The sequence below is a fragment of the Poecilia latipinna genome, unplaced genomic scaffold (genome assembly GCF_001443285.1).
Source record: "Poecilia latipinna isolate Pla-1442-1.1 unplaced genomic scaffold, P_latipinna-1.0 Scaffold99, whole genome shotgun sequence".
Classification (NCBI taxonomy): domain Eukaryota; kingdom Metazoa; phylum Chordata; class Actinopteri; order Cyprinodontiformes; family Poeciliidae; genus Poecilia; species Poecilia latipinna.
Genome location: NW_015112715.1, coordinates 232,982 through 257,525, shown reverse-complemented (window position 1 = coordinate 257,525; position 24,544 = coordinate 232,982). Strand labels below are relative to the sequence as shown.

The 24,544-nt window shown below is 39.1% G+C and overlaps 1 protein-coding gene across 2 annotated transcripts in view; it reads left to right on the top strand.

Moving 5' to 3' along the window:
* The window catches only part of znf704 (zinc finger protein 704), a 62,880-nt gene that overhangs the window by 1,402 nt on the left and 36,934 nt on the right, over nucleotides 1-24,544 (top strand). Inside the window, exon 2 of one of the 2 annotated variants that reach the window (XM_015026709.1) lies at nucleotides 7,792-7,976. In XM_015026709.1, the coding sequence (XP_014882195.1) occupies nucleotides 7,792-7,976 (185 nt within the window). Of the gene's footprint in view, nucleotides 1-7,788; nucleotides 7,977-24,544 lie in introns of both variants that reach the window. The other variant, XM_015026702.1, reaches the window with a different exon arrangement.

Sequence of the window (24,544 nt, the reverse complement as noted above, 5' to 3'; positions counted from 1 at the left end):
ATTTGCTCTGTAAATAATTAGACTTTTTTTTTAATGATAGACCGCAGGTTCTTGCTTGAATTGCGCCCTTTTCTGGTCTCAACAACAGTTGAATAACAAAAAAGTAAAGATGCTCTTGAGTCAGAGATTAGAATTGGCCAATGTTACTTTGACCAGGGATCATGCTGAAAAAAATCTGATGTTTTCCCCTTAGACTGAATGCATCAAAATTATCAATACATCACATTTTATTTAGTGAAAAAAGCCAATTTGTCATCATCTGAATTGATACCGAAAAATTGGGATTGGCCAGGTAATTATTGATTTGTGCATCTCTACAATAAAATAAAATAATAGTAAAGATGCTTTTTTTGTGTGTTTACATAAAATACAGATTTCAGGGCTCAAGCTGCTTTTTAAAATAATTTCTGCACGGGGTAGATTAACTCTTAAGTATTTTCAATTCTGTGGCTGAGATTATCAAATTCAATACAGATTCCCTGCAGAACACTGAAGTTCCCCTTAACTTATAATCACAGTCACTTTTTTTTTTTTTTCATTGTTTTCAGTGGGCACAACACTGACCATCTCCCTACTGAGAGGATCTGCATTATGAACAATAGAAAACTTGACTGGGGTCTCCCATAGGGCGTGTTGCTCTGAGTAGTGAGCGATGTCGTCTACATAAAAATATAAACGCTGTGAATGGGATGTCATGACGTCAGGTTAGCATGCCGCTACATTGCAATTCCGTCTTAAAATATCCAAAGGTGAGGCAACGATGCTTATCTAATGGCAAAACTTGAACGATAAAGAGTGTGTGAGCAGGAGAAGCCAGTTGAGTGTTTTCTGTTACGGGGCAAGCTTGTGTTATTCTGTCCTTACAGTAAGGGAGGTACTGAGGAATGAGAGACTGAGTAAACAGCTATTTTTTTTTTTCACTCAGACTTTAATTTTTTTTCCCTCCTCGTGTTTGTTTATGTCCGGTTTTGGTGTCACAGATGAAGTAACATGCATTCTATTTCTGCAGCAAAAAGGAAACCTGTGGTCACTTTTATTTCCTCACAGTTTTGACTATCGGTAGCAGCATTTAGATTCCAGACCCTCTGTTGCAAACGCTTATAAATCCATTACCAACTTAACTCTTTACAAAACCCCTTATTTTTAAGATCTTGATATAACCTTGGAGACATCGCCAGATGTTTGCCTTGTTTTTTTTTTTCTTTTCTTTTTTTTATTCATACTTTGTTCATTTTCATTGCAGTTTTGTGGAAACAAAAGCTGTTGCGCTGCAGCGCTACAGCCACCAGTGCAGGCAGAGTGCAGCTGAGGCTGGCTGCACAATGGTCAAGTCTCTTTCAGCACGACTCAATTCCCACCGAGGTCGAAAACAAGCCATAAAGCGAGGAGTAGGAGGAGTCTGCCCGTGCAGTGTGTGTAGCTCCATGTGTGGCTCCGTGCTGCCTATGGTGTGTATCAGAGTGTGGTATGGCTGTAATTTCCCTCTGGTGTGTGTTATTCCTAAGCCCCAAACTTCTCGAAACCTTGGATTGGGTCCTGTTTTTGAGAGCTTGCAGCCTCGTTTGAGCAGAAGCAGCTGCACAGCCAATAAAGCAGGCACCCTCAGGTTGGCAACGGGTGGCATGCCCCAAAGAATCTGGATGCTTGGCACCAAGCCCAGTCCTGCAAATGAATGCCCCCTCTTTTTTTGTTTTTCTTTTTTTTTTTTTTAGGGGGGCTGGTGGGTAAACTGGGTGCCACTTGTTGACTCGTTTACTTGCAAAAGTATGTTTTGTACCTCAAGCAACAACGATTTTTCTTGATGCTCAGTAAAAAAAAAAAAAGACCAGCTTGATTTTGTGTTAAGCGTCCGCCAGCGCAGGAGTCAACGATTGTTGACAGAGGCTGAGTGACTCTTTTGTTCTGACGCTGAGGTCCCAGGCATTCCAGCGCCGGCTGTCTTAATTGGTTGGTTGAACAACATCAGGATGAAAACCAGTGTGAACAAACGTGGGTGTGAATGAGTACATTTTTTTTTCACATTTATTATGCATCACAATTATCTGACAAAACTCTGTTGTTACTTGCATATTAGATGTAGTTTTCGTGGTGATGGGTAGAGCTAAATCCATCACAGAGAGCTTTTTCTGATTTTCATTTTTATCTATGAAGGTGAGCTGGCCTGGCCAGATTTTATTGACATGCACTTTAATATAAACATTAGCAAGAACCTGCTGTAAGCCCCATGATGACGTTTGAGGATTTTCAGAGATTTCTTTTAGCGTCTTGTGGTCTTGATTTTGGGACAAACTTGCTGGGGAGGCCTAAACTGTCCCAGACAGTTGTGTTGAATGTCATCCACTTTAAGAAAGTTAAAAAAACAAGCCAGTGGGTGATTTAAAAAAAAAAAAAAAAAAAGTACAATCTTTTAAAATTTCTCACTGGAGTCATAAGGTGAGAAACTTACTGTACTTTCTGAATGTGCTCAGCCTTGCACCTTAAGTTCAAGTAGCTGTTGTTTGTAATACACTTATTAACCTGTCTGTCACTAGAGGACCCAAATTTGGGTCCTCTCGTGACAGGGGTGTCAAACTCCAGTCCTCAAGGGCCTCTGTCCTGCAACTTTTAGATGTGCCTCTGCTGCACCACACCTGAAAAGAATAATTGGGTCATTAGCAAGGCTCAGGAGAACCGATCTACACAGGGAGGAGGTAATTAAGCCATTTCATTCCACTGTTTTTTACCTGTGGCACATCTAAACACTGCAGGACAGCAGAGGACTGGAGTTTGACACCCCTGTCATTGTGAATGACAACCTGAGACCAACAGGTTAAACAATCTCCAGTACGCATTTGCTAAGAATGTCTAAAATACAAATTCATTTAAGAAAAATCATACTGCCTTGTAAATTCCAACAAATAAATATTTTACTTTTAAACAGCTCAACCTACAAAAACAATAAATGCTCACCAGTGCCAGCCTTTCACGGTTCCTCTGGATGCTTCTTTAACTTTCTTTGAAGCACAGATATTTGAATCTTTTTTTTTTAATAAGTATATATATGTTGCTGACTTGGTTGTTTTGCTGCTAGACTCAGTCTTACCTTGAATAAGATATCAAGTCCAAAAGAAGCTGTAGAGGAGGGCTGGAGAAACATGAGAGCAAGGAAGAGGAGGACTGTCTTACTTTGATCATGATTTGAAATGTGTCACCTCAGTAGCTTGGATTTCCAAAGAGGACCCAGAAAAACTGTAGGAGTGCAGTATTTTGTGCTTCACAGAAATTCGACTGTAGGAGCAAATTCCTCACTCGAGCATCACTTCAACTAGCTTTCAGGCTATAGGCACCGATACAAAATAGCAGAGCCTTGATAGTAAAGCTCAGATCACAGTGCTTGCTTACGACAGATGATGGCGTGATCCGAAACGTGTTGAGAGAAGCGGGGGTCAACAAGTCAATTTTTAACAGTTTGGTGTGAAATTTTCCATCTTCGGTGTGGAAAAACATCACCTGCGTTACCTGAATTTAATATCCTTACATCTCTGTATGCTGTTAGCTCCACAAACAAACATCTCTGTGTCCACAAACACACACCGCTCTGACCTTTTGTGTTACTGTTGTCCCTCGGAATTTTTTTTTGTCGTTTGTTTTGTTTTTACGAAGGTCTGAAAAGATATTTTAAAAAAAGCCAGTTTTCAAATTTTTGTTTCATTGGATTAAGGCAAAAGAAGTTGTCCAACCTAAACTGGCTTTGTGTGAAAGACTCTAGTCTTTAGATAAATGATCTGTTGCCTAAAAAGTCTCATTCATGTCTAATCATGTAGCTGATCTTTTCGGCAACAATCCAGATTACCCATGAACACACACGAACCTGAAATACTCCTCAATGCACTATTGTCAGGCGTGTGAGTCAGTCTGCTTATGTTTTGGCCTTTACTCTGATTGTTTCAACAGGCCTCCAGGCAGGAAGATGGAGAGCTACAGAGGTGTGGTGGTGTGTGAATTCATTCTGAGATTCAGGGATTTTGTTGTTGTTGTTGTCGTTTACATTTCTCCATCAATGTAAGCAACAACGATTGTTTTTTTTTGTTTTTTATCACAAACTTTTCTTCCAAAGGATGCATCTGCAGCATGTGATGGGACAAATTGAGTTTTCCTGTGATTAATGTTGTTGTTCTTCTGGTGAGTAAAAGTGTCTTACTTCAGTCAGTTTTTCAAATACTCCATACCAAATTGATATTTTGTCTCTTTTTCAGTTTTCCTCATTGATCTTGTTTGGAAATGAATCAGACTCAATGAAAATGGTGAAAGAAATGCCATTCTTCTCCAATGAGTCTCTGACCACCGTGGACTGTAATGTTCTGTGTTGGCTAATGTATTCGAAGTGTTATGAACTTACATTTTACAAATTAGTGTAACATTTAACCTTTCGGTCAAAGTCTCATGGCAACAGATACTCACGCAGACTGATAGAAGCAGAGACGAAAATAACAGGAGAGAAGAAAATAGACACATATTGCAACTGATGTAGATATTATTTTTTTTACCATTATTATCACCACTGTGAGATTTTCTAAGACTGTGCAGCCCTAATAGAAACTGAGCAAAATGCAGCTCAGAATGCAGCTAAAACATTTCAGAGATTGAGGCATTAAGAATGGACAATCAAACTAGAGCACTGGACATAATAGCTATCCAAGAAGAAATCAGTAATAGCAAAGACTCCAGCTTTAATGCGAGTCAGGGCTTTGTCCAGAGGTAAGAAGAAATGTGGTCTGAAAGCAATAGCTTGGAGACCTATTAGACCGGCACTCTACCTGGGAAGTTAACTGTAGCGAGCCGGGTCATAAAAGTCCCACCTTTCTGAACACAATCAATCTGTGTTTTACTCGTGAGAGTTTAACTTTCCCACAGTAATACAACTCTTCAATGTTATTTACAAAGGTACGCCACTTGATCTCTATATGTTGATCCAAAGTTATCGTTCTTTATTACATTTCGTTTCGCTTTCAAAACTTGAGTCAAGCTAATGCTGCATATCTACTGGTTGGATGGGAAAGATAAAGACATTATGCTCACAAACAACACCTCTGTTTGCCCTGTAGGTATGACAACTGACCCAACCAGATCTATTTCTAGAGAACCTTTTTAGTTAAATTAGACTCCATTCTTATTCTCCGTTTCCAATAAGATGCATCATGTACATTCTTTATATTTCTGTTGAATAAGGTCAACAAAACAAACGGTATTCTTTAAACTCCAATAAATAACCATAATGTGCTGTTATATTCACTATATCCATACTATATGGTAGTGTGCCTTCCACTTTGATTAGGATTTATTTTGGATTTATTTAGGTTGTCTGTGATATGAAGAGATTTGCTATTTACCAGTTTTCAGCCTTAGAGATATAAAAATTTAATTTACCCCAAGAATTGAATGGCATCCTTTCTTTTTTTCATGTCTATAGTTTTCCTAATCAGCTCTGTTTATTTAAACTAATTCCAATTACAAAGACCATAAGAAAGGCATTGTAAACACTGTTGTAAAGAACTAAAAGAAAGTCCACTGTTCCTTGTGTTTTAGGAGAGATTGAGGAAGCATGAAAGCTTCCTTCCTTAATAGTTCGGAGAATCCACCCAGCTCATATCATGACCCCTGCTGAGATACTTCTGGGTCAATTTCACCCCATTAGGAGGAATAGATGTATACCAGTAGGGGATTCTGACAACATAATGAGCTTCTGTAGAATAATCTTGGTTTGGCTGTATTGAATCCTCCCCACAAATGTAAAAATGTATGACATGATCTAATTACTTTTATTAAAAAAGCTGTCACTGTCACGACCACAACATGTAAAGGTCAAACCGGGCTTTCTGTATATGTTGCAGAGCTAACATAAAACAGATGCAGACGGCGATGGAAGACATAAAAAAATAAATGTCAGACGAGGTTAGATGCAAGTCTGGAATTTTGCATGTTTATGACAGATTGTGGCGTATTCTGTTTTGCTTTTGTGAAGAAATGCTGATGTTAGCGTAAGAAGGAGTAACGTTTACTACAGAATACTACACTGTGCAAAAGGACATGTTAATTCATGCAGCTGTTTTTTGTCAGTGATTATTATATTTAAGAAGCTTGTTTGGTGGCATTATTCTCAGCCAACTTCATCATTTTTATTATGTGGTTTTCAGTTCCAGTTTGTGGGGACTGTTTTTTTTTTTGTTTTTTGTTTTTTTTTTGAAACTGCGATGATTTAAAGTCGCATGACAAATTTAAATATGAAGCTGAAAGATGTCTGATAAACATACTTCTTTAACAAGAAACAGTGGTTAAGCGTCTCAGTTCTAGATCAAGTTATGGTCTCAGAACTGCATCTTTCTCTCACTTGCATATTTCCAGTGATGTTAAGCATGGACAGCCATTATAGGGACTAAACAACCACAACTATTCTTATTAAGTTTACCTTATTTCACTAGCACATCTGTTAATCTGCATGACTAGAGGCCAAATACTTCTAACATTTAACCAGATTACAAACCATTAAAAATATCAGCTTGAACTGCATGTGTTGTTACTATTAGAAGCAGAACAGCAAAAATCCATGATATTCTTCAAAATAACGGTTTACTTGAAAGCTGCTTCTACATTAATTGGTTCGATTTTCCAAAGTCATTCTAAAAAATGACATAGATTACATTAATAACATGAATTGTCGTTAAGTTAGCGTGCTCTTGCTGGCATCTGTTTATTCTTTCAAATAAAGGAAATTTAACTTTTAATACGCTTTTGTATTTTATCAACATTATTACTCAGTCACACTCTATTATCATGACTCCTTGAACATTTGTTTTTCTTAAACCTATTTTGCATTACTGTTCATGTAAAGCTGCTGGAAACCCAAGGATGTGTCTTATAAAACTTGAGACCTTACTGTTAAATTTTTTTTTGCTGTAGTTATATATATTGTGCCAAGTTTTTCTTTGTGTACTTGGACCTTTTTGACATAAGATTATTTGTAGCAGTATGTGGGAGGACATACAAAAATATAGTGAATATATTGAATAATGTCCAGTATTTAAGAGTTTTCTAAGTATTTAAGAGTTTGAGTTTGCGGTTTTCATCTTCTTTGGCTTTGTGTTGAACTTATTGAAAACCGTAAACTTGTGATGTAAGAATAGTAAAATATTTAAAAGCACATACCTCTAGACGTGACCTAAATGAAATGTTTCATTTTTTTTCATACTTTATAATCTAACTTTGCTTTCCATTTTTTTTAAAAAAGAAAAAAGCTTTTTTGAATAGGACATTTTCTTTGAGGAAAACTTCCAAACGCCAAAACGTCTGCAGGAAAAAGAGCTTTGTTTATAACTGACCACTGCACATTTTTTTTTAAGTTTCTCCAATATGTTTTGGAACAGCCGTTTAAGGTTCAGGATCCTGGAAATTGTTCTAAAACCACACTCCTTCATTTGAAATGTAAATATGGAATTATTGTCAGTATTTAGATTACAAGTTCAGACAAAGCCAAAACCTACCTCTTCATCTGGTTCTGGCTTAAAATCCCCCCCATTGTTTTATATCCTAAAGCTTCCCCATAATTGTGTAATATTCTTGTAATACAATTAAATACAACTACAAAGTTACATTTAGGACTACTCTACCTGCTGCAAAGCTGCTCCACTCATTTTCGAATGGCGTTGAACTGTGCATTTCTCATGTTTACAACATTCCTTCCTCGGAGTTGTGGCAAGATGTTTTTGTTTCGGTGCAGGGAGTGACTTGTTCCTCTGTTCACCCCCCTGACAGCAGAGCTCCAGCAACGGGGTTTCAGATGGTCACAAGTTGGAGAGCGGCTGCTGGAGCCCAGAGGCAGTGGAAGAGCAGAGGCCTGTGGACGGGAAGCGAGTTAGCCGGGATCCCGACGCCCGATCCGTGTCCCTCCTAGAGCAGAAACGCAAAGTGGTCTCGTCCAGCATCGACGTCCCACATGCCAGGTAAGACCCTCTGAGAATAAATGCGTTCAAGCGCATACCAAATCTGAGGAACTGACTGTCTGCGTGGCTCCCAGAGGGACTTTGGCTCATGTTCCAATGCAGAGTTCATGGAGAGTTTATGACACTGATATGTCATCTGACAAGTAGGACACAGTTTATGCTGGATGACGTTCCATTTCTCGTCGTATCCTTGAAGCCGTTTTGGCAGCACGCAGAGTCTGATTTAATTTGGCAGGTGTCCATTTCTCCTGCCATTACACTTACATATTTTATCCCATCCCACATGTTCTTTCACACAAGTAGCGTCAGCGTCTTTAGATGATTAATTGCCAACCAAAGTTATCCAAAGCAAAATTATAGCGCTGTCTTGAAAGATTCTGGGCTGCACAAAGCCAAATTTACAGCAGCAGCTATTCTTGAAAACGTATTCATACCCTTTGAACTTTGTCAAATGTTGTCACATTTACAACGACAAACCACAAAATGAATCTTTGAGAGTTTATGTGCTAAAGCAAGTACAAGGAAAAGAGATTTTTTTTAAAAAAAATGTTTTGATCTACAAGCAAAACTCTGGATGTACCATCCTCTCTGAAACATGGTGGTCCTTGCTGTCCTTCAGCAAGGACAGAGATGCTTTTCAGAGATAATGAAATTATGTAACTAAATAAACTTTTTTGGGACTGTAGTGCAAGTGAGACTGAATGCACAACACACTTTTCAGATTTTCACCATCACTATGAGACACGTCAGTACCAGCATGTAGTTAGAAGAAGAGATGGCAAACATGGATGTGACAAAATGTGAAAACTAGACACATTTACTATCTAGACATTATCGTCCCGAGAGTTCCCTGCACTTTAAAGGGATTTCAAGATGCACTGAATGCTGTAAGCTTTACCTGACCTTATAAACTTCATCCTTTGCCCCCTTGGATGTCTTCCTCCCTCCACAACGCAAACACTAGAGGTTCATTATACTCAACATGTTCTCATCTGATTGAGTATATCTAAAATTTGTAAATGAATATGTCAATCTCTTTTGTCTTCTGTCTTAAATTTGCAACATGTAACATCCGATCCCATGTTGTAATATGTACCACATTACCATTTACAACTGTAAACCATTAGGATGTGATGTTGCATTAATTCATTCACTCACTGCGTTTCTGCACATAGAATCTGTTAGGTTGTCTATAGGGTCTGCAAGCAAAGCTAATTCGTTGAAACATTGATGGCTGTTAACATCATACGAGGAAGCAACACTCCTTCTCTATTAAATGGAAAATCTAATCCCTTTTCTGCAATCTAAATGCTCAACACTGTTATTGAACATCCCCTCTGGTTACTTGGTGTTGGAGGACTATGATTGATCACAACTTCCAGAAAAGAACAGGAACATCTGCAGCTTCATCACTACTTTCCAAGGTCCAGATTTGATATTTGCTTATTGATTTTTTTGCCCTGCCTTGCTGTCCATTTAGAGGATAAGTCTGGTTTTAAATTTAATCTCCTGTATGGATTGGACAGAACTTGTGCACCTGTCCAGCCATGATTCCCTCGTTGCATATTGGCTGTGATATTATGATTACTCACATAGTCAAAGTAAGATGGCGTATTGATTATTTCACAGCTTCAACAAGTAAAAGCCATTTTCCTTGTCCTCCCAGAGACAAGCACTTTATGAACAGCCCTAACATTGGTCATTAAAATGAGACCAACAACAAAAACGCATTTCAGCGTGGCTTATGGCACAATCAGTCCACACCAACAGCTATTCTCATTATAAATGTGGAGAGAAGTCGCAACTTATTGGTGTGGCAAAGTCTCAAAACTAAGTTCCCATTTTTCTCATAAAAATAGATGTTGCTGTTTAGCAGTTATTGGATTATCATTACAGAAGGAGATATGAAACGCCAACATGCTTTTGGGTTAAAAATGTAGGTTCAGAAACATCTTGTTTTTTTTCTGTTTACAGACGTCAAATTTCTACTCTGTAGGCTTAAAGGGGGTTGAGAGTATTATGTAGAATCAACATTTTTGAGCTTTACATCATTTTATAGTGTTATCCCCTCATCAAAAACATACCTGGAGTGTTGCTTTGATTCTTTCATGCATGTTTTAAGAAATCCTTACATCTCCCTTGGCAACCATTCAGGGGCACCTAAACCCAGGCTCTCACAAAGCAGTGTCTATTTCCATAAAGCTTCTCCTTGGAGAGCTCATCATACCAGCTACTTCTCAGCACAACACTCCTAAGAATGGTTGAAAATGTCATAATCAGAGGCATTGTTGTGATGACATGCTGAAGGCGGAGCGTTGGAAAGAGCAGGAGTTTCTTAAAGAGACTGAGAATAATTTCAAGGCATCAAATTGCAAAGTCAAAATTATTTATATATATATATAATATATTGTACCAGGAACATACATAATATCACCCTTTTAACATGTTTTTCTGCGTTTCTTGGAGACTTTAAAACCAGACACTCAAAGTTCATCAGCATATTCTGCTAAATCAAAGCCTCTACAAAATCAGACTTAAGTTAAAATACATTTTAGCCCAATTCCTGAAATATGCCTGTACACTGAAGAACACTGAAGAAGTTCATTGTTGCCTCATGTTTGTGCGGACTGCAACCTGAGCTTTTTTTCATTGATGTCCATAAAGTGACCTCTTCAGCACACTGCGGTATTATTACCTCAAGATTAAGATCCATGGCCCTCATCCTCCACACACCTGCGACAGATTTTCAGTTCTGACCTGATGCTGGAGGGAAGCAGGAGTTTCTCCTGACCACAAAGTTATGAAGAGCTGCAATTAAGACGAGGACAAACCCTGAAAGCCTCCCAAATCACAAGCTTATCTACCAGGCAGTAAGGCATATATCATGATGTAATCTGAAGAAGGATCAAGAGTATCAGAAAACTCATTCTGGTCCCTAGAACAATAAAAAAAATGCTTCATCAGGTTATAACTTAACACAGTTTAATTTTGAGCGGTTGTGTCTCTATTAAAGATGTTTGTCTACAGTTTTGGTTTGTACTCTGAGCCAGCTGCTATAGGCCTGCTCTAAGAGCGAGTGTGTGAGTGTTTTTTCCTTGCAGGAAGCGATTTAGCGAGAGCTGGTTGAGGTAGACTGGTAGAAATGAATGGCTCGCCTTTTGATAAATAACATTCTGGAGCCAAATTGCTGTGAGGGGAAGTGAACTGCAGCACTGGTTAAGGGGAAATCAGGAGCATGCTTTGCTTATTACTGCAAAACACCAAAACAACAGCTCTAAGGGTCCAGATCCTCAGACTCAGCAGCCAGCCCTCCCTTTCTATTATGAACTTGAGTTACTCGCATTTGGCTCCATTCCTTGGCCTCTCTGTGATTTTTATTTTTTATTTTTTATTTGTCAAATAATCCCACTTGCCTCATAGTATGGCTTTCTCATAGCCGTAAGTGAAAAACATGGAGTCTGGTGGGACCGGGCGGGAGTTTGACTTTAAAGCCAGATTTGATGCCACTGCAAAACAATTTGTTAGCTTCGTTTTTATTGTTCATCAGTGTGTTTTCAGATCAGCCAGTTCAGTGGGCCGAGCCAACCATGTGCTTCGCTCTCCGAGTACAGTGCAGCAGCCAACTCAGACATGGAGGAACGCCAATCACAAAACAGGAGCCTAGAGGGACTTTCAAATTATTGTTTATCTTTTGATAAAGTGGCTTGTCCAGTAATCCGCTTGTTTTTCGTTCTGCTCGTGGTTTTGCTCGTCTCTGTGGCCATTTCCTAGCTTTTGGACCGCTTGTATAACTCCCTGTTGGCGTTTGCGGTCTGAGTTTCGAAATAAACGAAAGGAGGAGTGAATAGGTCCATGTGAAAGAAGAGAGCAGAGTTGATTCTCTGGAGAGCGGGTGAGTGAGTGAGTGAGTGAGTGAGTAACGGCGTTAAGTGAAGGACAGAGTGAGAGAGCGTCTCAGCGGTTGCCAAAGAAAACAGTCTTTCTGGTTTGGATGCAAGTAGATTTGAGAAACCATGAGACTACCATCTGAGACGACAGCTCCTGTGATCTCTCGGTTTCCCACTGATTCTCTGTGTCGCTAATTTCAGCCTTTTCTCGTCGGAGCAAATGTAGATGTTTTTTTTGTTTTTTTTCACTCGGCATATGCCGAGTCAAATAGTTTGATAAGCTTAGTTATTCACATTTACTGTAAAAATAGCAGCGAAAAATAGTGCTTGCAGTTATATGCTGTGAAATAAGCATTGCTCAACCTGTGTAATGGAGGGTTCCTACTTTGGAGCCATAATGGCTTCCTAAATTCCAAATGTTATGTAATTTGTCATCGGGACTTCAGGAGGCAGTGTTTTCTGAGGACCTTTCATTGTAATGTTTTCTTAAATCCAAGCAAACAGCAAAACTTGCTTGAGAAGCATGAAACTATATTGTGGCGTGAAGGCTGTGCAATTTTTTTCTTTTAAATCTTAGGCGTTGCTAATCTTTTTAAATACATTTTTGTTTTGAAAGTAGCAAGTAAAACTTTAAACTATGACCAGCTGTGACTAAAGAGCTTGTAAAGACAAACGAAAGGTGGGTCAGATGGATTCCTACTTAGTTTGGATTAGCCTGTAACAGCCATGGTGACCACTTTGGGTCCAGTCTCTGGCTTGTGTGATTTAAAAAATCTCGCATGACATCTGAATCTTTAATTAGATTGGTAATAACTGCCGTTGTGGCTTTGCTCAACTGCACAACGCAATGCCTCATACCTTTTTCGTTTTCACTGTTTTTTGAGTGAAATAATTCATCTATAGGATCCTAAACAGTTTACTAAGTGCTCCCTCACTTTTTTTTTTTTTTTTTTAAACAAAGAGGGGATACAACCATATGTTTTTGCCATCCCGTCCTGTAATCTGGCCAATTTTTAAAGGTGCCGGGAGTTCTTATGAAATCTTTTTCAAACTAAAAACTGATCAAAATAACTCACCTCTGAGTTTGTTTTCTCCTGCTGTAATTTTGGGAAAAGGAGCCGTTTCATCTCAACCTGTCAGTCCAGTCAAATAGTGATGAGGAGGAAACGTAAGTGAATCTGAATTTTAATTTGAATTTTGAAATGCAAGAGGAAATTTGCACAGATTGATATCTCCCTTCCTTCTGTTAAATTAACATTTGATTTCTGATGCACTGATTCATCAAAGGCAAACCTCTCGTTGTTCAACATGGTGCTGATCCTCGTCTCCTTCTCCAGGCTCCCCAAGATTTGAACCAGCAATTATTCTATTGGTAGACTGAGTTTAAATCTATATGCAAATGGCACTTAATTAATTAAAGAGCCTGAATATCTATTAAAGTAAATCAGAGAGGTTAATCCACAGATCAGTGGCCAATGTCACCGTGATCTTTTTCTAAAGCCGTGAACCTTAGCATGTGCAAGTAATGGATATTTGGTCTCTTCCTTATTTCATTTTCTTTAACCTAACTGCTGGCAGAACTGATCTGCTAAATTAGAGATGCAACAATCTTAGATTTTGTGAAGCCCTGACCTGCCAACACTTGGATAAATTAAAATTTTAACAAAGAAAATGTTTTTTTTTCCCCCAGATCCATTCAAATTTAAGAGTTACTGTGTGCAATTTTGAAAGGAAAGAACTTTGATTTCCTGCCATTCATGTTGAAATTCAAAAATACTTTAACGCTAGATGGAAATTACTGTATTGTTTCAAAATGAATATAAAAATGATAGAATAGAGTTCACATTTTAAATTTCAACTTTAGTGTTTCACAGCAAATAATAGGTGTGCTGTGGTTATTATGTAGAACTGTAAAATACAGTCAATGTGTCTCTTATCTGAAGCGTTAGTAGAGTCGCACCTCAACTGTGAGACTTCCACCATTTCCTTAATCAACATGTTTTATGACAGATAAATTAGACTATCTGGATGGTTAGGTACGGCATGTTTACTGATTATTTTAGTTTTTTGATTGACTGATCAGCAATATGGGGGATGTATTTAAAATCATCCAATTCCTCGCCCTGGTAAATGTTTCTGCATATCTCTGAATATTAAAGGGAAACTGGTGCCATTCAAAATACCCATCATTCAGTTTAAAGCTGTAAACAAAAATCTTAATGTTGTAAAAATATATATATATATATGCAGATGAACCAAATAAATTGTCATTGTCAAATGCATAAATATGCAAATCATCTGGACAGTATTATTTTTAGTCTCTAAAGTTCAGCTTTTTCACACTTATCAAAAATGCATGAGGCCTGTGTTTTATGTGAGAGTTGGGTCAGTTGGTTTTCTGTTGCGTTGAACTAATCTATAGTACCCTGGTTTAATGGACTGATGCCCCGGAGTTCTGCATGAGGAGGAAAGCTCCAATTGATTTCATTGATGGGTGTGCAGTATGGTCGTCTATGGCGTGTACAAGGTGGTACCGATTGATGGCCGTGTCAAGTGTCTCACGTTGTGACCAAACAGAAGCACTAATGAGGAGATGGAGCGGCATCCTTCAACGGATTTCTGTTTTATAATAAATTAAGATGCTGCTCTAAGGTAGGCAATTAAATCAGCAGACAACTTTAATTATTGCTGGAGTACTCCAAAGTGGTCTTTCAGGCTTACATTTTGTCTATCTTGTTTAAAAAAAAATGTCAGTAAATGGTATGCATACTTGTAAAACACAGACTGAGGTCTGAAATTGACAGCCTGAGGTTTTCAAATATAATGATACCACACCTTCTATATATTCAGTATGTGTGTTAGTTTACCAAACTAGACAAATCTTTGGCTTGGGGCAAAGACATGGTGACATTCTTCTCAAATGTAACCAATTAATAGCTACCCCTGCAGAAGGGCTGGATTTATAACAAATTATTGGGGATGATTAACATTATGAACATTATGAAGCACTGTTTATATATATAAAAAAAAATGCTGCACAAATAAAGCCTTACTGAATTATGCGTGAGATTTTAAGAATAAATGACCATTTCCTGGATAAAAATCACATATTCTTACACTGGTTTAAGTCAAGAAAAACAAAAACATCTTAAGATGTTTAGCAAATTAGAAGCATTAGCCATGTACTTTCATGTAATTTTAACTTCCACGATGAATCACGTCAATGATGTCTACCGCTTTAATTTCCATATGTGGTATGAAAGCACCTTCTGGCCTAACAGATGTGGGAGCGATACTTGCACCGTGGGAGAAGCTGTAATGCGTTTAGCACTCGTGCATGCAATTCCACCCTCAAAAAGGATCTGTTTTTGCAAACATGGCAACCCTGAACCCTTTAATTTCACTGTGTGGCACACATTCGTGCGACCAAAAAGAATGCACATATTGTCAACCTGTTCCTGAAATGTTTTTGACATTAAAAAAAAGACCATCTGCTATTAGGAGACATAGCTACAGTTCACAAAGTTGGTTTGTCTTGACATTTAAAGAGTTTAAAGAGCTCTACATAAATTGTTTCCAAAGAGGACGACAGTGGAACATCCTTTCACTTCTTAATCCAATAATGTCTTTGGTGTTCCCAAGAAGATCCAAAGCTATAAGTAGGCGACAGACCAGAATTGTAAATGAAAAAGAACAGCCAAACTAATCCATCATCTGCTGGGTTTCGCTTCACTGATGTGGAGAAACAGAGACTAGAGCTTTTGCTTATGATATGTTTTCTGAAAGTAGACCTTTGCCTGGAAAGGTTATCAGATTACATTAGTTTGTACTGGCTCTAATTCCATTTAGATAATTTGATTCATCTGTTCATCCCAGAAGTTTGGGTCCATATGCCAGCACTCCCTCCATAACTTCGTTAGTTTTTCTTTGTACTTTCATTAAAAGATCACGACAGTTGCAATTAGACATGAGCCAGTACCAGTGAAAATATCAAGGTTAAAATATCACTGCAATTGGACAAAATGTAAAACGAGATCTAACTTTTTAAAATTAAAATTTCTTCTGCTTATTACAGAATAGCCCCAATTATTGCTCCAAATTAAAAAAATATACCCTAAATTAAAGTGAGAAGTGGAGCTTTCCACTTATCGTAACTTTATTAGATGTTTCTTGCTAGTAGCAGTTTGGACATCCATTTAGCTTTGGGACCATTTCAATTTGTCATAGCATAGATACAACAAAGTCAATTTGATCCATATTAGCACACTAGCATAACAGCTTCTGCTGATTGGTAAGCTGCAATATCATGATGCAAACATCCCATTCCATCACATCCCAAAGTTGCTTTGTTGAATTGACATTTGGTGACTGAAAACCTCTGGGGACACTGAATACATCATTAGCTTTGGAAAGCTGGTTTTAGTTGATTGAAGCTTTGTGATGTTGGAGCGTTATTCTGCTGAAACAGTAGCCACTATGGATTTAAAGAATAAACGTGGTCTGTCAAAACTCTTAAGTGGGTTGTGGCATTTACTGAAACTTAAATCGATACTAGATCCCTTAAGTGTGTCCTCCCTCTCTCTTTGCACCTCTACCGCCAGCACTAACCATAATCTGAATTTTTGCACCTGAAATGGGGATTTATCAGTCCAGGCAATATCTTTCCAATTTGATGCTGTAATGAACATGTGTGGCTCATAGCTTTAGTTTCTAGTGCTTAGCTCAGAGTGGCAACCCACTGTAGACTTTTGCTGTTGTAGACCAGCAGCTTCTAGGCTGAACAGCATTCAGAAATTGAGTACAGCATCCCCTTGTCAAGTGGTTATTTAAGCAGCTGTTGCCTTTCCGTCATCTCAAACCAATCGACCTATTCCCCTGTGGTCACAGACATCAACATGTAACTGCTGCTTATTGGATATTGTCCCGTTCTCTGTAAACCAAAGACTTGGTAGTGTGTCAAAATCCCAATACATGAGCAGTTTCTGAAGTACACACGACACCCAGTCTATCATCAACTACCAAAGTGACTTAATTCCCATTTGCACCTTATTCTAATACTTGGATTTAACTTTAGGAAATTGCTGCTACTGGACTGGATGACTTGTTAACAATCAGTTAAATGGGTGCACCCATGGATATTTTCAAACCATGGATGTCATTACCAAAAATAGTGAAATAATTGTAAGCAAGGGTGGGAAGAAACAAGTGAGGAAGGGGCAGCACTGAGTTCCTCTATTCTTCGTACAGCTTGGAAAAACTCAGGTTACTCCAGTACTTTCCTTGGCATCTTTTTAAATGGACCTGAAATTGTAGGTTAATGGTGTGAAAAAATTGGCATACCTTGATACGAGTAAACCTAGTACCTATCTTGCTCCTGTCTTGCAAAGATTTAAATTAAAGAGCTCTGCTGCCTAATCACACTAAATAACCAGCCTTCCAAAAAGCATGCTTTAATCGTTGCATGTGTCTTTTGTTGAGGTTTTAAGCAATATTCTTTCACCTTTTTCTTTTACACCATCTCGCTTTCTCTTTGTCATTCCCCCTCCTTTGTTCTTCAAAGACATTTACCGCTAGTCTCACCTGTGGGTTAGCTGCAGTCTACAGATTTCTGCAGACAAGAACAGCATCATTGATGTACACACAAGCCATTAAAGCAAAGCTTAGTTTTACCTCATATTTACTATTTTAGGACGCCTCTTGTTGCATTGCATAACAGCATGTCAGTAGGTAAACAGCCAGTGGTATTTCTAGCTCTGCGGTGGACTATGAATGTCTGTGTGTACGTGGTAGTAAGAGGGGCAACATTTAGTGGAATTCAGAGAACAGCTGGCATTATTGCCCCCCTTGTTCTCCTAAATGGAGTGGTTGTTCAGACCATCTCCTGTTGTTCCCTCCGACGCTCACTGTGGCTGCACTGTCAAGGGGGGTAGCTGGTGACATCCACAAAGGAGCAGCAGTTTGTCCTGATTATAAACTCCATCACCTCCGGCTCTCCCCACCCCAGCTTCACTCTCGTTCCTGCCGTAAACAATCGGTGGATTTGGTCACATGAGCTGCAAGGCATCTGCGGACGAGGGTGTTATTGTTTTGATTCTGGTTCCACAATCTCAACTTCCCTCCCATGTGAGCCGGACTCTCTTTCCCTCTCTCTCTTTTTCTCTCTCTCACTCCCTCTCCTCTCTTTCCCTCTCTCTCTTTTTCTCTCTCTCACTCCCTCTCCTCTCTTTCCCTGTCTCTCTCTGTATGCAGTCACTTTAGGGGTTGGGGTGGGGCTACGATCTTGTGCCAAACACGAGGGCTGCGGAGCTGCAGAACTTGGTGTTTTTGTGCCTGAGTGTGTACTTGTGAGTCGATTGTGGTATCTTTGGCAGCATTACCTCACCACGAGCTGAAAATGGATGTGTTTACCAGCAGCTTCTCTCTATCTCTTTCCCTTTGTATCTCTCTTAAGGCTCCTTCTTTTATTTTCTCTCTTACAGCTATTTGAGACTTACAGCCTGGGTTGGGTGGGGTTGACGTGGGATAGGAGGGAAGAGGGTGGGGTCACAGTGCTCCCCTAAGATGGACACACAAAGCATTTCCTTGAGTTGGGGACTGCTAACATGCACACATACATATGGTGTATAGCCACAGTCCTCCATATGGCATGCATAATTCATGACCTCCCACCGACTCCTGTGTAAACACGATTGCTTCCTTCGGCGTCTCTTTGTTAGACGGTTGGGCGGTTGTAGTTTGTATTAGCATAACTTCACCAACACATACCTTAACGCCTTTAAAAGTCATGCCTTATGCCTATCTGAGATGTCAATTGCAGGTTTTGCAAAGCTCTGAGCTTCTTCTTTAAGAACTACAAATAACTGAATTTTATTTTAGCCATCCTGCCATGAATGATCATTAATTAATGAAAGTGGTAGCAGAAGCAACATCAAAATGAAGGAAAAGAGAATTAGCTGTTAATGCAATTAGCACTTTAGCTCAGTGTTTCCGAACCCTGGTCATCAAGGCACACTACCCTGCATGTTTTAGACATTTCCCTGCTTTAACTGACCTGTTGATTGCAGTTCAGCAAAGCCTGTTAATCTCCATCATTTTAATTCCGGTGTGCTGAAACAAGGAATCACCTAAGACATCGAGGGCAGTGAGCCTTGAGGACCAGGGTTGGAAAACATTTATTAAAACATTTATTAAGTTAAATTTATCTTTGAGATTTTCAAAAGTCTGCCAAAATTTCTAAGTGTAGCATGTTCCCTAACGGACCGGGATTTGAACCTCAATAGGCTAAAGCCAAGCAACTTTGCCATGCTTCTTTAAGCCATCCTGTTATCTGCTGTAAGTCATGCTCTTTCTCACTGTCTCACATTCTATAGAAACCACCAACATATTTACAGGTTATCATCCAGCCAGCGGCACGATGACTAGAACTGTTTAATGATGAAATCCCCAGCACTCATCAAAGTCTAGCTAGTAGCGATACCCAAAAATAACTTTCAGTCTTCTTTCCACAAAACACCGTCCACACAGAAGTGTTGTGGTTAGCCTGACCACTTTGGTACGATGCATTTGCTGACTGAAAAAAAAAAAAAAAAAGATTTCTGAGTCTCTGACCAGCAGATCAAGCTAAGAACCAAGCAAGCTAAGGTCCCGATCATAAGTGGGTTCCTCTGTTGTATTCGCATCATCTAAAACTTTTTTTTTTTTTGCAACTGGTTGGATGTTGGTCTTCTTTGGCCATAATGTCCATTTGTTGATTCGTGTATGGCTAAAGAAAACTGCTGTGGATTATTATGTAAATGTGGGATCAGGTTTTCTCTGAAGCAACGTGAAAACCCCCAGCTGCTCCTCTTTTCATTCAAGTGAACTTGTTTTTCGTCTCACTGTCTAATCCTTCTGCTCTCCTTTTTATTACTTTATTTTTTTCATCTCCCCTTACGTTGTTTCCTCTTGATCAAATGACTGCATGAGCTTTCCAACCCTTCTTTCTCTCCTCCCTTCTTTCTTTCTGTTTTCACCTCCCTTGGCTCTCGCTATTCAATCTTGCTTTCTCCATCCCTGCTTTCCCGCTCATTTCCCCCTTCGTTCCCCCATGATGTTTCCTCCACACCCTAGCCCTCCCTCTCTTCCTTTGTCTTCCCTCTCCCCCTGCTTGCTTTGTGTGTGTGTGAGACTGTATTTTTCTTCCCTCTGACTGGCAGAGAAAGATGTTTGCCTGCTGCGGAGCTGTGTGCTGGCATTACAGTAGGGTGTGTGGCTAACTCACACCCCCATATGAAATCACTTGGGATAAACAATGTGAGGCAGACACATGTTGTTTATCTGAGCGTTCTTTAGCTAAAACCTGTGTCAGGTTTTGGCACCAAAGCCTCGTTGAAATGTGTAACCCACATGCTAGAGAAGGCAGAGTTTGCTTTTGTCTGTCTTTCAGTTTGCCTTTCAGCACGAGCAAGAAGTAGTTTGTAATTAATTTTTTAATACGCATGAAGGTTCTCCGACAGCAGAGCGACATACGTGAACATTTCCAATTAAGCATGCAAATGCTTCTGTAATTTTACACACTCTGGAGGTTTTCATAATTCATTTGTACCCCAAACACACGATTCCAAGCTAATACAATTGGATCGCGAACAACAGAGGGACGCATTTCATTCATTTCACGTTTTTTTTTTTTTTTTACCATTCAGGGATGTTTATGTTTTTAAACTTTTGACCGTAGACAGTTGTGAGTAAACCCAGCCAACCTTGACTCAAATGCCAAGTGACAATTGGCACGTTGGTTGGCTGAAACTGTCCATCAATTTGTTCCCTCGCTTGCGGCTCCTTTGAGCATTGCTACAAAGACATGAGCAGCATGACGACACAAAGACAGGTGGAATGAGTGCAGCTCAGGAGTCCAGGCATCTTGATTTGTGAGATACCTGCTGGCGAAGCTGAGGTGTTGCATTTCAATCCACGTGGATTGTAGATCGTAGATGATCATGAGTACTTATGACAAAAATGTCGTCTTATTCTGGAAGGGCTAAAAACTGGACTAGGCACAGTGTAACCATTGTTCTGGCTTAGGGCCACTGACGGCTAGGTAATAAGAGCCGGGGCACACTAAAGGTCTAATCCTAAAATCGCTTATGGAAAGAACCCAAACTTCCCTGTCTAGGTTTGTGCTTAGATGGAGGGTGATTTTCATTTCAAACAACTTTCTAGCTTTTCTCCCCTCTCTGCCCTTTGGGGAATTACAAAATTCACTGACAGTTCCTTATGCAAAGCACAGATTGCTCAAGCTTGTGTTGGCAGAGCTGGAACCACAAGAGACCACGCTTAAAACATAAATAAATCAAATATAAAATAGTTCAACTCTGTGTTTTGCAATCAGAAATTACACATTATTATATTTGACACACTTTATCATTTCCAGATTTTTCGTCTGTGTTTAAGGCAAATTTGACTCGATTTCAGATGGATTTGTCTTTCACCGACGCATAAAGTACCAGGCACATTCTTAAATTGTAGTTTTCACGTGCGCCAGATTTAGAGATGCAAATATATTCTTATTAAGAGATTGAGATGTATCTGGAAAGATCCATGATGTCTAACTGAGAAGTTTTTGTTTGAACTTGTCAACATGGTTGAGCAGGAACAAGTACCAGGTGGTGTATTGCTCAATGTCACATCCTCATCCCATGCAATAGATTAATCAGAAATTATCCTACTCTGATGCAGACCTTCCACTCCCTCTAAAAACACTTCTACTTCTTTCATTGCCAAGAAAAACCTGAAAAAAGGTCATCCATTCCTGCTTTGGCTTGTTTTAATTGCCTCATTAATGGATAATTTTCTTTACATTTATCTGTATCTATTATGGTACTAATGGACTAGATATGTATTAAATCTTTCACTATCATGTCTGCAAAACAACAAAGCTACATGGTGGTGGTAGTGTGATGATCTAGGGCTGTTGTGCTGCTTTGGCACTTGGGAAACTTGACAGGATTGATGAAATGAGGAATTCTGCTTTCTATTGGAAAATCCTTGAACTGCAGCATCAGTTCATGACATAAAGGTGAAATGGTACTGGGTTTAGAAGCAGTACAGTGATCCACAGCACACTAGAAAGTCCCCTTCATAACAACTAATAAAGTAGAAAGACCAAAGGAAGGTGTTGTAATGATGTAGTCAAAGGTTTAAATTGATTAAATCCTGAAGCTGGCCAAGACCTGAAACCTGCAAAAACAATTCAATAGGCCAAAATCCAACACAGCAACATAAGACTCACTGCCAATAATCACAGACACTCAAGGGCAGTTTGTCCTGCCAATGCAATAAGAGGCCAACTCCTTTTTCATGTACAGTATGCCTGGGTTGATTTGAAAAGCCCTTTTCCCTGATAATTCAAAATTGCATTTTCCCTTTATTTGTCTGATGTCATTTAATGATCAGAAACGGTGTGTCTAAAGATACACAAAATTGATGAAATTGTTGCTTTTTTCTCAGAATTGCAGGGGTGATGCAGTTTACAAGTTTTACACAAAGTAACTTACAAATCATGTGTGTCCTTGAAAGGAAATTGTATAACAGCATTTCTTCTGGATAAAGGGATTCATTTTTGCACAGTTAAGCAAAAAAAGCAACGAAAATGCAGATGAAGAATAAAGGGGAAGAGGCTATTATGAAGGGAGAATTGGAATTAAAGGAGCATTTTGGTAAACATTGAGTTGAAGGCCTCATCCTTTGTCCTGCACCTTTCTGCCCGTGTTATGGTCGACAGGTGATTGGACCAGGTTTTACAAGGCTCTCCATCCAGACGTTTTATGACCACCTTCATCTAGAACACACATGCACTTACACTCTCACCGAAATACACATCTACACTCCCCCGGCGCGAATATTGGTCTCCTGAGAGAAAGGAGGGGTTGAAGGTGTCTGTGGAAGTGTCTTGGTGTGTCTGATCTGGTTACAGCCAAGAGGTTTATGATCAAGCTGCCTGGTGATAAAATAGGTGCCCATGTTTGGTTGTCTTCAAGGTTTATGGCATTTATTGGCAGAATGACTGCGTTCAGAGGGCAAAGGAAGAGGCAGGAGCACTTAGGGCAACTCATGCCGGTGACCTCCACTATCCTTACGACCAGCATCAGTAAACACTTTTTCAAGCACAAACACTTATCTACTAAACGGAATGTAGGACATAGGAGAGGGACAAGGTTGCTAGGAACTTTATATTACGTGGATAGGATTATAAGAATTAGCCCACAAGCATTTCACGACCTTATGACCTGGTATGATAATAGGCATCGTCATTAACATATTCCTGATCGAAATCTGAAACTGAGGGAGGAGGTTTCCTTTGTCAGTCTGATCGCAAAGCTTCTGTTCATCAAAACAAGCCCCTAACTTTCATAGACAGTCCTTAGAAAAACTGGTTGAACAAACTTTGCTGATGGCCAATAGTTTTGGTGGTTTGGAAGCAACTCGTGAAGGTTTTTTGGTGAACTTCTGTGCAGAGAATCAGCCAAAAGACAAGGTGCTTTTTGGCTGATACCGACTTGAAGATGAATGAGAAAAACTGAAGAAAAATCTTTAAAATTATTATGCCGGAATAATTTGAAATTTTATTTGACTTCAAGACCATGTCAATCAATCGATCAATCAAGTTTATTTGTATAGCACATGAGAACATTTGTGCTTTAACATTTTTTTCTTTGTTGTTAAAACAATGTTTCTTTCCAAGATATACTGCTTAATTTTTTTTATTTTTTTTATTTTTTTGCTTCAGTAAAAAAGTATTTACCGACAAAGTTTGCCGTGACCCAGAAATCTGATGGTAACACAAACGTATTGTGTTATACCACTGCCAGAAAAATGACCTAATGGATCTACTGGGAAATGCATCACCTGATACTTACATGTGACAGAGCTCAGATGCTTCATTCCTCTCTCCTAATCCCTCTGATGACTTCAGGCTACATCTGAAAGATCAATCTTTATGAAACAAAAAAAAAAAACCACATAAGAAAAAGATTGAAGGAGTACAGGAAAGAAGTAACGGTTGGAAAAAAAATCAGCCATAAACCATCTCTGAAAGTCCTTTTGGCTGTTATTGCTAAACCTTTGTTCAAATTATTTGGCAATTTGACACATGGCTTCATTCAAATTCATGTGCTCCTGCAAATGTATAGATGTGAGCAGAGTCAGACTTATCCTGAAAATAACACATTTTCTGATTTGCACACACACGCACACACACACACAAGACCAAGCGAGTAGCTCGGAGCAGTGAGATCTTGTGTATTCCCTCCACTCATTAGAGGCATACAGCAACATCAATTCAGGGGAAACCCACTGGACTCTGTGTGTGAGAGAAGGGTTATCTGTGCTCCTACTGACCTTCTTTTGTGTATTCTTCTCTCTCATTATAATGATTTGCATTTTAAGCATGTCTTCATAATTAATCCTGGGGTCATTTGTTTTTGAAAAATTAGATTTTTTTTTAAACAACTAATGCAGAGATGCTATGTATGATTTATATGTCTTACAGTATTTTTATTTAGTGGTGGGACTTGATTAAAAATTTTAATCAAGTTAATTGCAGGGTCTGTAATTGATTAATAAAAATTAAATGCATTTTAAAAGAAAACCATATGTAGAAACTATGGGCGTAGGTTTGGGTAGGGACGGTAGGGACATGTCCCG